The sequence below is a fragment of the Vulpes vulpes genome, chromosome 5 (assembly GCF_048418805.1).
Source record: "Vulpes vulpes isolate BD-2025 chromosome 5, VulVul3, whole genome shotgun sequence".
NCBI classification, from domain to species: domain Eukaryota; kingdom Metazoa; phylum Chordata; class Mammalia; order Carnivora; family Canidae; genus Vulpes; species Vulpes vulpes.
The window spans coordinates 30,244,702-30,260,880 of NC_132784.1; the positions used below are offsets into that span (position 1 = coordinate 30,244,702).

Sequence of the window (16,179 nt, forward strand, 5' to 3'; positions counted from 1 at the left end):
GCATAAAAATATCCAAAGATAAACTTTGCCCAAGTTCAAAGAAACAGTCTCAATAGCTGTGTTAGATTTCCTCAGATAGTATAATTCCTTAGAACTTTGTGGCTTAAAAACAAAATCCTTCATATAGATTATTCTATCACAAAAAAGTTAGAAAATAATGTCAAGTATATCCAACTGACTCATGCAGGTAACTGTAATATTAAGTACAGAAATGGTGTCCATAAAGTCTGGAAACAGGCAGATATACCTGATATTGCCACAAGGCCATCTTCAATAGGTAAAAAACTATGAATAATATGTTTTTAGGCTTTATGGACACCTTTAGAATATAGTTTATTAATTATATAGTTTACTAGTTGCTATGGTTTATTCTAGTTCTATTTGGCATTGAAATCAACAGTTAAATAATTTAAAAAGCATTACAGTTTTACATATTTCAAGTTACAAGACAAATTACAATGACATTGTCTTCAAGATAATTTCAATAAAATTTCAAACAAGTTAAACCTGAATTCTGAGTATAAACTTAGTTATTAACTAGTCCCGTCTGATTGTGTAACATTTATTTTAATGATTATGACAATGAATTCTTTTGTATTGTTAGCTTTCTTTATGATTTTAATTTTAGGTAACCAACCTTTTACTTATAGTAAACCTTTTACTTAAAAACAAAATATGTATTTCTAGGCCAAATCTGATTTTATTTTATTTTCTATTTTTTATTTTATTGATGACGTGCCTTGAGAACTAAATTTTGTAAACAAGGCCTATTGAGACCCACTCATAATAGTTTGCTCAAATAGTTTAATAGTTTGCTCAAATACTTATGATTACTAAAACATTTTAGGGCTAATTTCAGCCTTTAGTTTCAAGTGCTCTAACAAAAACAGTTTTGAGGAATTATGTAACACTGAAACTCAATGTATAGGGATAGAGCAAAGACTAAGTAGTGTCTCCAGAATATAAAATTAAAAAACTGATTATGAATGATAAAATTGAGTAATAAAACTCCTCTTTATTTACCACTTAGTAGGACGTTGAGGAGAAAAAGAGAAAACAATGACCATGTCAAGTCTAGTTTTCCGTTTTTGTTTCAGGGATCCTCAGGTACAAAGAGAGGCATAGGATCTCCAAAGAGTCACATTGACTTACATTTTATGTTTTTCAAACTATAGGTGACATGTCCTCAATAAACAATACTTTGAATAACCATCAACTGACTCATCTGCAGTCGCTGTTAAACAACAATCAGATGTTTCCTCCAAATCAGCAGCAGCAGCAGCAGCTTCTTCAAGGGTACCAGAACCTGCAGGCATTTCAAGGACAGCCCACAATTCCTTGCCCGGCCAACAGTAACCCCATGGCTTGTCTGTTTCAGAACTTTCAGGTACTCTTTCTTCCCTGGGTTCCTTGAATAGTAAACAATGTGTAGGCAATGTCTGGGTCTGTTAAAATGCTTAACTGAAGGCAAGAGACCAGAGAAGGAAGTCATGTGCCCTCTCACCTCCAATTACTATTATTTCCCAATAATGAATATTGTTAAACATTCCAGTCTTTTGCGTGAAGATTATTTTATTTTGTCTGAGACATCTCAGTGGTCCTTTTGGAGCTGATAGTAAACACTGATCACATGATCCTCTTAAACCCTTTTGTGGTTTCCATTGCTCTCATGATTGAAATCCATATCTTTAACCAGCTGGCTTGGCCTCACGCGCCAGCCCCAGCCCTCACCGCCCTTCCTGGCTTCCATCACTTAGTCTTCCTTTAGCTCTACAAGCTAAATACATTCCTAATAGATTAAGGAACTAGATGGAAAGAGTAATGCTTAATAAATACAAAGAGAAAATATAGAAGTATTTTTAAAATAATCTTGAGGTAGAGAAGGTTCTTTCAGTAAGACACAAAATCAAGAAGTCAAAAAGAAAAGAAGTAATAAGGTCGAATATATAAAACTTTAAATTCTCTCTATGATAAGGGTATTCTAAACAAACTTAAAGACAAGTGGCACCCAGCAGAAAATACTTGCATGATAATGGCAAATAATTGACATTCATTATAGAAAAAAAGCTCCTATGAATCAGGAAGAAAAAAAGATAATTGATTAGAAAAATGAGCAATAGATATGAACAGAAAATTCACAGAAAATGAAAAGTAAATTATTAATGAACATATGAAAAGAGTAATCAGAGTTATACAAATTACAACACTAATGTGTCTATCAGATTGATTGATGTCCCTTGCCGAGAGTGGTGTGGGGAAATGGATCCTTTCAGATATACTGTTGGTCTGATTGTATGCTGATATAGTTCTTTGGGAGGGTAATTTGATAGTTTATCAGGTTTTTAAATATACATATCCTCTAATGCAGAAGTTCAACTTCTTTGTATCTATTTTAGAGAAATCTTCAACTGTGAACAAAAGGGCACAGGCTAGAATGTTCATTACAACATGATTTGTGGTGGCAAAAATTAGAAGCCACGTCCATCAGTAAGGAAATAATTAATATATCATGATATATCTGGCTTTTGAGTATTTTTTAAAAGATTTTATTTATTTATTCATGAGAAACACAGGGAGAGAGAGGTAGAGACATAGGCAGAGACACAGGCAGAGGGAGAAGCAGGCTCCTGATGCGGGACTCGATCCCCGGTCTCCAAGATCACGCCCTGGGCTGAAGGTGGCGCTAAACCGCTGAGCCACCTGGGCTGCCCTCTGTCAAGTATTTTAAAAGGTTTAGATAGATTTACATAACTGATATGGAAAGATCCACAAGAATGCAAGACTTTAATACTGTGGTATTATAGAACAATACTAAAATACTCTACCATTTATGTGAAAGAAGGAAGGAAAGAAAACTAGGTATGTACCTACACACCTTAGTGTATTAAACATAAGTGTCTGCAAGGATGCATTCCAGCACTGATTACTCCTGAGAGAGGGACTGGAATCAGAGTGGGATGCGAGAGTCAAGTTTGGGTGGGGAGGAGTGACAAAGAACGTTTTTATCTTTTTCTGACAATGAGAAAATATTCATATACATCTTGTGTAATAAAATAATTTAGAAGGGAAGAAAAGGACTCAGCCATGTCACTGAAAATCTCAAACAAGTAGATAAAGCCTGAAGAGAACCCACTAGATTTAGGACATTGTCAATGACGGTGAAATGCAGTTTTGGTGGAGTGGTAGGATGGATGGAAGGTGAATGGAAGGATGAAAAGGTTGGGAATTAAAGAGTGTGGATTAGTCTTTCAAAAACTTAACCATAAAGAACATAAGAGAAATAGGGTGGTGCCCCAAGGCAGACATAGTATGAGCAAGCTTTTAAAATATGGAAGCTATGCACATGGTTGTATGCTAAAAAAGAAAAATTTAAGAGCAGAAAAAGAAAAAGTGTGGAAAAGATTGAACATAATGAAGAGAAGGGATAACAAATGAGGCAAAATCCCTGAGGAGTGCCTTGGAAATCAGAGCATAAGTAAGAGGACTTACCCTCAGAAAACAAGAGGCCCCTCTTAACACTGGGAAGCAGGGCAGGATGTGAGGCGTGTATAATTGCAAAGTGTGTGCTGCCAGGGGGTAGGGAGTAGCAGAGTATAAGAACTATGAGAATTCTTAGCCTGTGAACTCCATTTTCTCTGTTAAGTAAGGGTTATCCACTAAGAATAGTGCTGGAGATGCTGTAACAACCAGCTTGAAGAAGTGGATAAAGATTTGAACAGTTGTGAAGGAGAATGATACCTAACTTGAGGATCATCAAATTGATGGAAACAATAAGCCCCCAGCTGTAGTTGAAAGCCCTAAATTTCTAGACAGATACTCAGCATTCTCACTGGATATAGATAAGGGCAGTTAAATTGATCCCACATTGAGATTTTATCTGGTAGGTGTAGACAGGGGGAGAATAACAAGAGAGTGGTTGATATGTTGATGGATCCCAGATTCTGGTTTAGTGGGAAAAGATGTGAAGACAAGAAGGGAGAAATCATTGAAGAGGAAATCCGAAGTAGCAAGGGTCTGGAGCAGCAGTTTTTAGGTGGGGTTGGTGCAATTAGAATAACCTTGGGGACTTTTTCAAAGTGCATTCATCCTTCCTGTGCTGACCATTGATATTCTTACCTGCTGGGCATCCCTTTCCTTCCCCTCTTCCCAATTAAGAATCACTTCTATAGAGAGCCATTGTCATTGCTGACCGCATGGTGGTGTCCCCCAGTCAGTAGCCTGGTAAGATTGAAGAGTAGGTGTCACTGCTTTATCTGAAGTCTTCAGAAATATAATGTCATATCAGAAATATTTTATTGTTATGAAAAAAGTGTGTGTGTGTATATATATATATATATATATATATAGAGAGAGAGAGAGAGAGAGAGAGAGAGAGAGAAAGAAAGAGAAAGAGAAAATTTTCTTTTAGCTTATGTTGTAGTTCAGTAGAAATATCAGTGAATTAGAACTCCTTTCCAAAATCTGGTTCCCTTCGTAATTTTAGCAGTGCTGGTGATGGTCTCTCTGAAACCCAACTTGCAGAACCTGTAATGACATTTAAATACATGGAGTCATTACCTGAAAACAGTTTGTGTCCAACCAACTCACCTTTAACTTTTCTAGAGAATGTTTGGTAATGATGAGTTTTTTATTTTTTATTTATTTGTTCATTTATTTTAGAAATACATTCTTTTATTTTTATTTTTTTAAGATTTATTTATTTTAGAGAGAAAAGAGAGAGTGCATGAGCAAGGAGAGGGGCACAGGGAGAAGGAGAGAACCAAACTCCCCACTGAGCACAGAGCCCTCACCAGGGGTTTGATCCCAAGAACCCAAGATTACAACCTGAGCAGAAACCAAGAGTCTGACGCTCAACTGACTGGGCCACCCAGGCGCCCCAGTGATGAGTTCTTTAAAACAAATGTATGAAATAATTTCAACCAAAGAAACTACCCAAGTATGATCAAGACATAAACTCTACTATACAGAGTGACTTTTTATTACATTTTGAGCCTTGTTCTTTCTTTATATTTCTCTCCTTGTTATATTTGTTTGCCTTTCGGTAAATCTTAAAATTATGGTCTTTCTCTTTGACGTCTTTAAAAACTTTTCTGTCTCTCACTGCTTCCTGTCTGTTTCTTCAAGGTGAGAATGCAGGAAGATGCAGCTCTCCTAAACAAAAGAATAAGCTCTCAGCCGGGGCTCACGGCACTTCCTGAGAATCCAAACACTACACTTCCACCTTTCCAAGATACATCTTGTGAGTTGCAACCGAGGATTGACCCATCTCTTGGTCAGCAGGTGAAAGATGGCCTCATTGTGGGTGGCCAAGGTGATGCTTCTGTAGATGCCATTTACAAAGCAGTTGTTGATGCAGCCAGCAAAGGAATGCAGGTTGTCATCACCACTGCAGTCAACAGTACAACTCAGATCAGCCCCATTCCAGCTCTGAGTGCCATGAGTGCCTTCACTGCCTCAATTGGTGACCCGTTAAGTCTCCCCAGTGCTGTCAGTGCGGTCATTCATGGACGAAACATGGGCAGTGTTGATCATGATGGTAGGCTGAGGAATGCAAGAGGGGCTCGGCTGCCCAGGAATCTGGACCATGGGAAAAACTCAAATGAAGGAGATGGGTTTGAATATTTCAAGTCAGCAAGTTGCCACACATCCAAAAAACAGTGGGATGGGGAGCAAAGCCCTGGAGGGGAGCGAAACAGGTGGAAGTGTGAGGAATTTTTAGATCATCCAGGCCATATCCACAGTAGTCCTTGTCACGAAAGGTCCAACAATGTCTCTACACTGCCATTTCTGCCTGGGGAACAGCACCCGGTACTGTTACCACCAAGAAACTGTCAAGGGGATAAAATTCTGGAGGAAAATTTCAGGTATAATAACTACAAAAGAACTATGATGAGTTTTAAGGAGAGACTAGAGAACACTGTGGAAAGATGTGCACACATTAATGGGAACAGACCTCGACAGAGTCGGGGCTTTGGAGAGCTGCTGAGTACCACAAGACAAGACCTGGTCCTAGAGGAGCAGTCTCCGAGCTCCTCAAATAGTTTGGAAAATTCTCTAGTCAAAGACTACATCCATTACAATGGAGACTTTAATGCCAAAAGCATTAATGGGTGTGTGCCTAGCCCTTCAGATGCTAAAAGCATTAGTAGTGAAGATGACCTAAGGAATCCAGATTCCCCTTCTTCAAATGAGTTGATACATTATAGGCCAAGGACGTTCAACGTTGGCGACTTGGTCTGGGGCCAAATCAAAGGACTTACTTCTTGGCCTGGAAAATTAGTAAGAGAAGACGACGTTCACAATTCATGTCAACAAAGCCCCGAGGAAGGGAAGGTATACCAATCTTTATCCATTGTCAAATACTAACCTTTGTTCAGATATCAATTGTTATTTTTTGTTGTCGTCACTTTGGATTCTTTGGATTTGAAATTAGGATTCTTCATGACTCGTTAAGTTCTCACAAACTTCTGGAGCATAAAATGAAGAGGGGATGGTTATAGTCACCAAAATGTCATATCAAGGGGTGAGTTGTGCCGTGTTTGTAGAGATCCCACTAGGGCCTCTAACCCAGGAACCAGATTTCCAGAATTTTCTTAATCCTGCCTTCCTTCCCTGTATGTACTTAATTCTTCATTCCATACACAGAGGATGAAGGCAAGTGGCAAGGACTGGGGGAAAAAATCTGGTGGCCTTTGAAGTCCAGCAGCATGGCAGAGGTAGGGCAACAGGAAGCGCTGGGGGACAGCATCTCCTCCGTGCGCTCACAGGAGCCGCATAGAGCTGAGCAGAGGGTGAAACCCGGGTGTAATTGCAGCCATTTCTGGAAGCAGCAGGTAATGTCTGTATTCAGAATGGTGTCTCCTTTCAGGAAAAGTTCTGGGCCTTTATAACATATGGAAATGTTTAACCCCACCGTCTGGTTCTACTTAACACAATCTGATCATATAAATTAAATGAAAACTTCTCCATGAAACTACTATTCAATTTAGAAGAAATTAGTAGGGGTCTTCTGGGTTCCCCCTCCCCCCTCACAATTGATAAATTGGCTCACTAGGCGAGAAACATGCAGAATGTTTAAAGCGGATAGAAAAATTTATATCTGACCAGGAGGAGATAATTATGCACATTCCCCACATATGATGAGGAAACATAATTTTTCATCTCCTTAGGAAATAAAAACTACTCTTAACAAATATATATGGTATTCTCTTAAAGAGTATATTGTATAAAGCTATTTTAACTCTGCTCAAACCTCCACTGGCACTTAGGTTTAATGGCAGGAAACCAAAAACATTTTTGCCAGCACAATAAAAAGATTGTCTTTCTCCAAATGACCAGGAGGTCCTTAAGCCCATCGCTTATAATGCCTAATATATACTTGTCAGGGTGCGCTCTGGGCATAGTGTTTCTACGTTTGATAAGAAAATGAATTCCATACCCCTATTCACAAAACATTTTATTCTCTAATCTCTCTGAGCCCAGACAAAACATTCTCTAGGTTGATAAACCTAAATATTTTTGACAGTTTATTCAAAAAGTAATTAGAAACAGCAAAATTGGGCTTTTAGGATATAAATGGACTGCTACAAATATAAGATGTAGACACTGCTCTGTTTTACAATCTCTGTGCAAATGAAACCAAGTCTTTTTTAGGTGCCATTTTACAAAAAGCTTAATGAAAGAAAAGATTATAGCCTCCCTTTCCTGGAAACATTCTTCCTGTCCTAAATGCCTTGTCTAAATATCTTTTTATGTCCTCAGGAGAATAAAGGCATGTACTTTTAACACATTTCACATTAAACAATGGTCCTAATCTTTTGATTAGTCTGTGTTTGCAAAACTCCTGGGATTGAGTTACTCACTGATGTGTGGGGAGATACACTTAAAAAAAAAAAATCATTATCTATGAGTCCAAGAAACATTTATGTTGCTTCATTTAAATAAGCAACTGGGTTTCACTCACTATACAATAGTTAAGTGTTTAAAAAATCCAGAATCTTCTTCCTTGTTATAGGCAATAGATGAATTTCTAACAGGGAGCATAAAATTATTTCTGTCAACTCAAATATTCCCCTCCCCTCGCCACCAAATGACATTGACATTGTGATTTTGCATTCTGACAACCTGAATATCAAAACCTTGATATCAGGATACGTTAAAAATATTTTTAGTAATTCAAAAAAATAATTTCAAGCCCACATTTAGAGGTACAAAACTTGAAAACATATAATACATTATTAATGACAACACATGAAATATTTATCTGTCATTAGAAAGCAAGGTATAACAGCCTTAAAAGCTCTAGGGCACTTAACATTTTTAAAAACCTTGGTCTTTCCAGGACCTACTCACATTTGCACATTAAAAAAATAAAGTACTATTTCACAAGCACTCTTTTTTTCTTCTGTGGTTCACAAAACAAAGGAAGGGCTTCCTCATACCTTATTTAATGATGCCCAGCAAGCCAAACAGTGTTCTCGATTTATAAGACCAGAAAAGGTGAAATTTCAAACACAAGTCTGTCTGACTTCAAGCCAGATGGCCTTTGCTTGATGTCTTGGTAATCCTGCTTCATCAAGAAAAATTTAAACTATGTTCAATAGCTGTGTAAGACAAAGCGTGATCTATTTGAAAAGATTTCCAGCAAAAAACGTTTTTAAAATTCGTACTCTTAGTCCGGTGAACCAACCAGTCATGATGTAAATATGATTTACATAGAATCCCTAAGTCCTCAGCAATGTTGGGTAAATAAAGTCTTGTGCATGAATAATCAGATTTCTGCTTTTAAAAAGGCAAGCAGTGCATTAGGGTCTCTTCTACGCTGTGGCAATGGCTGACGTTTTATAAAGTCGAGAGACAAAGATAGAGACTGACTCCATAAACCATGTGTTTATTAACAGTAAAACCTAATTAATTCCACCTTGCCAATGTGAAATGTGGGACCCCATCCCCTAGTGTTTATCTTTGTAGTATCTCAGAAGGAAAGGTTTGGTAAACAATTTTCTTATATGTTATCATTGTAGACCTTTCTGGATTCTCAGTTGTTCATACTATTTCCATGTCCACAAAGTAAATTAACCGGAGAGTCTGTTAGATCCCTCCAGATACAATCTATGTTAACTCAAGTGTTAGAGTAGATCAATTATCTTAATCTCTCCCCACCCCTCTCATCATAGGAACCTGTCATTTATTTTCTGTTGCAGTCTTTGTTCTCAGCAAACCACTTCAGATTCTTTTCAGAAGCAGGCAAAAAAATGTTTAAAAAGTAATTAATTGGCAATATTGCAGGCTACTAATTCAGAGTAAGCTGGGCACCTCTCTTGTTTTCAGGCCGTACAGGTTGTCCCTGGCCTGACAGATCAATGCTGTCCCTGGAGTACTGCCGAGGGCCGAGGTGTCCATGCTGTCCCTAAGTTGATGACGCTTCAGCCAGCTGTCATGATAGTCAACGACCTGGTCAGTTTATGATCTTAGAAAGGCACTGTTCGTCTTTGGTGGGGTGTCAAGTGTAGCAGAATTACTAATAATCCTTTGGAACTATTCTGCACGTTTGGAGATTGCTTCGTAAGGGGTTTTATTTCAAAACATCAAACATCGTATGAACATAGTCTACGGAGAACTAGAGAGCACGCGGAGTGTGGCAGGAAGAGGCGTGGGCTCTGGGCATCCTCCCATAAGCTTGCTCCCTGCCCCGTCTGTTCCCTAATTGCTCCTGGGTGGGTGTCTTAATCTCCCTGGGCCACAGTCCCCTCACCTCTCAAGTGGGACTATTCAGTTCTCAGAATGATGTTTTCAGAATTAAATGATATACCATAAACAGATCATCCAGCACACGAGAGACGCTCAGTAGAAATTAGCCTCCTGGCCCCTGTGTTTTTTTATGTTAAACAACCTTATTAATTTGGATTTCTCCACTCTGGAATTGTGGTCGTTTGAGTTTAGTTATTGTTTGCCTATGCATTATCCATGGATCAAGGGTTTACGAACTAGATTGAGGCTCCAATCTAGTGAGAGCATTATAATGAATATATTCAATGAGTCAAATAGTTTACAACCATTTTTTGATGAAGTTCAGCGCGTCACACACAAGTGGCATATCCGATTATGTTATCGTGAGCGGTTCGTTTCAAGCAGGAGTTCTACTCAGAAGCATTTTCAAGCACTTTATTCAGTGAACCTGGAAGTCCACCTCCCAAAATTGTTTGTAAAAAATACCAACACAGGCTTTCTTCCTTTACTTTCCTATCTCGCCGCTCCCTCCACACACACAACAATATTCATTAGTAGAGATTTTTAGCCATCCGTGGAAACTTGGACTGAATCACCCCTATAGACTGCTGTCCCAATACTGAAGCTGTGTAAAACACTAAAGAATATTATGTGTCCAGTATCAGACCGTCCTGAAAGTAGTGTCTCCTCACTCTCTAACACATTCTTTCCTTTGGTTATCAGTTTGTAATCAAGTATGGTCTGAAAGATATTTATACTTTTTCTAAATAAATGATGCAAGTTTCTTTCTGAACCATGAATCCTTTATAGTTTAAGCTTCAGTGACCAAGAATAAGACCTCAATGCTATGCTCCAGTACATCATCGCAGCCAGAGAGCTGCATTGCCAGATCTTGGCACAGCCTTAGGGCATTCTTGGAAAGGGAAATGACTTTGCTGGCATTACACCTATCCACCATAAAATGCAAACACTTTTTTTTTAAAGAATATTTATTTTATTATTTTTTTAGAGAGAAAGAGAGTGGGGAGGAAGGGCAGAGGGATAGAGGGAGAGAGAGTCTCCAGCAGACTCCCTGCTGAGTCTGGAGCCTGACACAGGGCAGGGCTCAATCCCAGGACCCTGAGATCATTAGCTGAGCTGAAATCAAGAGTCAACCGCTTAACCCACTAAGCCACCCGGGCACCCCAATTAGCAATCATTGTAAACCTGTGCAACTATGGGGGGGATGGTTATCTTTATGTACTTGTTTCAATAATTACATAAAAGTCAGAAAAGTCCCCCTGTTTCCTAAAATATATTTTGTAATTATCATCCGCCCTCTCTGATCTTATATTAACTAACCTGAAAGAATTGACACTCAAGTGATAATCAAAAAATAAAACTCTTTTTCTTTAGTACATAACTTTTACTCTTTTTGGACATTTCCCACTGGTCTTCATATTTCATTGCTCTTATAGTCGTTGTGTATTCTGACTTGAGCCAAATTTAGGAAAGGATTTATTTCCAGATTGGCACCGCAATGTTTCTCTTCAGTGAAATGCTGGCTGTTCTTGGACAGATAGAAAGCTCTGATTACTCAGAAAAGTTGTACATTTCAGTGACACACTAGATGAGCAAATGAAGACATGTTTTTATAAGTAGCGGGCAGGGTTCTCTCTCTTGAGAATCGCACTTTGCCTTTTTTCACGTGGTTATATTTGGCAGGTAAAGATGAAAATCGCTCTCTGAGTAGTCAGTCATTCAAATGAGACAAAACTCATCATTATTAAAACTCATAACCAAACTTATTTTGGAACAATACACTTTCTATATGTCAGGTGAGTACGTCTCTCTCTCTCTCTCCCTCTTTCTCTTACACACACACACACACACACACACGTTCTGACAGTGTGAAGCGTATCCAAAGACAGCTGACCATCGTGTTTTGGGGATGTGTAACTTAAGTTGGAGCTCTTATGATTTTTAAATGTTTTACTTTAAAGAACATTCTTTCTGTGCTTGATTATGAGCATTAGCTGTTTTTATTCTTTGGTACTATAATAATTCTCTGTTGAAAGTGTGTTTTGTATATTGCCCTTGCCTTACATATCTCCTTAACTGCTGTTGGGAATGAATCCTTGTCCCTGCACTCAATCACCAACCACAGTATTTGGGCTGCATTGCGGGTGGTAGGACGGCAGAGGCAGTCCATGCTCTGTAGCAACAGAATCTCCTTGAAAAGGAAGGAAAATCGTTTTTGAAAAGTAATGTGCAAGATAAAAGCCAGGCTGACAAAGTCAGTGCCTGACGGAAATTTGGGAGATAATAACAATGAAGAACCAAATAAGACCAAAAATGTGAATATTAGCAAAAAGACAAAACAGAGAAAGCTTAGGTAAGACCGTGAATGTCCCTGAAGCGAACTGTGGAATATGGTAACCTTCTTCCCTTGAACAAGGTTAAAGAGGAAAAGGAGGCCTGTCTCCATTTACATGTAACTAAGACCCACGCAGAGTTCTTGAGCTTGTCAGTACAGTTTTCACATGGATAGTAGCAAATGGAGTCAGGTCTGAGGCAGGTACGTGCTTCTGTGACATGAGACTTTAAACAGTGCTGCTTTAGAAATCCGAGCTCACCCCAAGCATTTAATTCCAAGGATGGGTGGTGGGTCAGTATAAAATATGTTGTACATTTAGAATAGATTTACTGTAGTCCTGCAGTATACTTTTCTCCTACCTAAAAACACTGTTTCCAAAGTGAAGAGGAAAGGAAGCATACACACACACATATTCACGCACACAAAGCCTCAGATAAGGCCACTGACAAAAGTTGTCTATGTGTATTTGATTAGTTCATTTGAAAAAATAAAAATGGGTTCACTTTAGGAATTTTTCCATGAGTATTATTGATGGAAAATGAGGTTCATCCTCTCTTGTCACAGGTGAGTCAACTCTTTGCTCCAAAGTATTTAGCGTTAATTCCCATTTTTTAAAAAATATTGCAGTATCGCACTTAAGTTAGCAGGACTTTTCCAGGTGGAAGATTTTTTTAAATACTTACTATTTAATAAGTGTTTGTCAATAATGAAACTAATAAATGCCTCATATTTGCTGATTGCTTCAGGGCTTTATTTCCCAGGTTTCAACTGAAGTTGTCTGCTCCCGCCTCCCCCACTCCCACACCCACTATCTCTAAAAACATTAAAAAAAAAAAGCATGCATGTTCCTTTAGGGGCACCTGGGTGACTCAGTCAGTTAAGCGTCCAACTCTTGATTTCTCAGGTTGTGATCTCAGGGTCTTGAGGTCTAGCCCCTCATTGGGTTCCATGCTGGGCATGGAGCCTGCTTAAGATTCTCTCCCTCTTTGTCCCTCTGCCCCCCCCCCCAAGAAAAACAGAAATAAAGTTGCGTGCTACCTGTACTATATTTAAAAATTTTATTCATATTCATTTACTATTTATTTATTTATTCAACAAATACTTTTTGGACTCATATTATGAACTAGGCACCATTGAAGTTACTTTCAAATAATGTCTTGAGTCTTATTCTAAGATATAATATGCGTAAAATCCTAAGTATGATGTTTTTTGTATTTTTCTAATATAAACATATGAATATATAACTATTAAAAATGTTAAAAATATTAAAGGTCTGTCCTTGATTCACATGCCACTAATGACACTTTGGTAAAGACTGATTTGGTGTTTACAAAGTACCTTCATCTTCATTGTCTTTTTAGATTCTTTCAGTGATGCATAAAGAAGCGCACAACCATCCCCATGTTACAGATGAGGGAGCTAAAACTCAGCGAAGTAGCATTCCTAAGGACACAAGTGACAGGCAGTTAAGCCAGGACCCAACCCCAGTCTCCTAACTCTAAGCTTAGTACTCTTTGCATAGTACCATTCCCCCAACGACAGGAGCTGATGACATGAACAAAGATGTAAAGAATGAGAAGGCGCTTGAGTTCAGCTGCCCTGCCTCTCCTATGAAACCTGGGAGGTGGCTTGTACTCTGTCCTTTGTCTGACCTTTGTGTGACAGCTTCCCCTCACCACTAAGTAGCAGCGAAGTAAATCACCAAGAAATTCAATCCTGTTACCAGGTTTAAAGCCTATGGGGAATTTTGACATCATCTTTACTTAATTGGCTCTATTCAAAAGTGATCTAGGATCTTTGATCCAAGCTCTTCTAATATTATACTCTACCTCATTTTCAGAGGGTCAGTTTGGTTCTCTGAAGGATTTGTGTCTCCCTTTGTCATAGATTTAAGTTACTTCTAAGATCACTACATTCTACTGTGTTGACCCCAAATCAAACTTAAATTGCCAAATTTTACTGTGTGCCTTGTGAACAAAATAAGCAACCAGAGATTCAGACTTGTTCAGAAAAGTCTTAAACTTCCACCCAAAAGAGTGTATGGGTATGTTTCCAACCCTATTGAACAGGTAGGGTTCAGAATCTGCTTTCTGTTGCTTGAACAGGCTGTAGGACTATTCATGTGAAGAATTGTGATATCTAAAGAATGTGAATGAGTGAACGAGGCTTTAGGACTCAAAATATATCCAATATGTGTGTATATTTATACATGAGGTAATATCTGAACTATAAATATGTATAAGTTCTGGTAATTTTTTCTAAATCTTAAATGATTTATGTGCAGAGGGTTATACCATGTTGGTCATTCCTATTAGCCTCATCATTACCAGAGTGAGAAAATGGGATAGATTATGAGTAAAGGTACATTATAAAGTCCTCCCTTGATTTCTCACCAGGATAGGAATTAAATAATTTATAGAACTCCTGGCTTATGAATGTACAGGAATATAAGGTTGTAATTACAGATCACAGTATTAAGTACCTTAAATTACTTGCTCCTTCAATGTAAGGTTTATAGAAATATTTGTGTTTATCCTTTTTAATGTTACATTTATGTATTTGATTTCTCGGTACTTTCTTCATTTACAAGTTAGCTAAGTAATTTATGAGGGAGTATTCATTAAATCATTAAATATGATTTCTATTTGACTAGAAATTGAATTTATTTTGTTCTTCTCCGATCCCATCTTAGGGGGCGGCAGTATCGTTAAAGAGTTTCTTGAATATTGCATAAGTATATGAATAATTCCCTATAAACAACATACGCCGTTCATATATTTCACAATTCAGTAGAGTACTAAAATTCTGAAACAAAATAAACTAAACATTTACCTCTGGATATGTATGATCTTGTCATATCAGAAATAAACAGTGATGTGTAACTTATTTGTATTTAGTTTCAGAAAGCACCATCATTGCTTTCTCTTTCAAGGTCATTTTGAATCCTTTATAAATAATATAGTTCATTATAGAGTACCTTACAGCCTTAGAGGCAATTTAAATGAAAAGAAAAATCATGGTAGATTATTAGTTCAGAAAATTATCCAAGCATAAAAAAGTTTTTAAAGATAAATTTGAGCATGTATTATCTAAATTTCTGGAAGAATCTAATTTGTTTTAAAATAATTTGACCTTTTTTTTAGTATATCTGCATGTGTGTGTAAGTGTGTGTAAAAAATGATTGTAAACATCAATGTATATTGTAGTTGGTGTGGTGGAGAGAGGTTGAGTGCTTTGGAGTCAGACCTGAGTTTCAGTGCTGGCCATGTTACTTAAATCACTGAGTTTCATCTGTAAAATAACAAAAATAATACTAGTTTGCAGTATTATCATATTACATAATGAAACAGTGCCTTTTCCACAATAAATGCACAAGAAATGTTTTTATTGCCCCTTATTCCTTATTTAATTAAAAATAAAAACTGAAAATTTAAAAAATAGTTTTACCTAACTTAGTGTTTAAGAATTAACACCAGTGGATTAAGTCTTCATATTGATGTTTTGCTTTGTTTCACTGTGAATCTGCTTTCTGTCGCTTGCATCAATCCCTTCTGAGATCTTCCACTACACCAATTTGTGCCTACTATAAGTTTATTACATAGGAGAGCTTCCTTCCTACTGCCAAAAAGGGGGGGGGCATTAAATATAAATGGAATTAGCGATAGATTATAGAAATGTAATGTGTGAAATATCTTTCTTTTTCTTTTCACGTGAGTAAATACAAGATGAAACCTCTTCAACATGAAATGTGAAAATGTACTCAGGCACTATTTTTTTTAAAACAACACATATATATATTCATCTCACTTAAGCTTTTCCAGTTATTTCAGCAAGACACTTTTCTTCATGGCTTCCATGAAGTGTTATTAGAACAAAATTGTCTCTTGTTCCAGCACACAAGAAATTGGGTGTCTCCAATGAATGGAGATATAGATATATAGAAATATGAGATTTGCATCCTTTAGGACAAAGTACAAAAATTATGAAAAGGAAAATGTTTTCTTTATTTGATTGTTTTTCTCCTTGAGTATTTAGACATGCTTGTTTTCAAACTGACAAAGGAAACCCTTTGTTACTCATTACTGGGTACTCAA

General features: G+C 37.5%; 1 protein-coding gene across 18 annotated transcripts in view; it reads left to right on the plus strand.

Moving 5' to 3' along the window:
• The window catches only part of MBD5 (methyl-CpG binding domain protein 5), a 432,006-nt gene that overhangs the window by 400,293 nt on the left and 15,534 nt on the right, over positions 1 to 16,179 (plus strand). For 12 of the 18 annotated variants that reach the window (XM_026008001.2, XM_072757703.1, XM_072757707.1 and 9 more), the window contains 2 exons: positions 1,176 to 1,387; positions 5,125 to 6,333. In XM_026008001.2, coding sequence (XP_025863786.1) covers positions 1,176 to 1,387; positions 5,125 to 6,333 — 1,421 coding nt within the window. Of the gene's footprint in view, positions 1 to 1,175; positions 1,388 to 5,124; positions 6,334 to 9,330; positions 9,457 to 16,179 lie in introns of all 18 variants that reach the window. The other 6 variants (XM_072757693.1, XM_072757694.1, XM_072757695.1 and 3 more) reach the window with 1 other exon arrangement.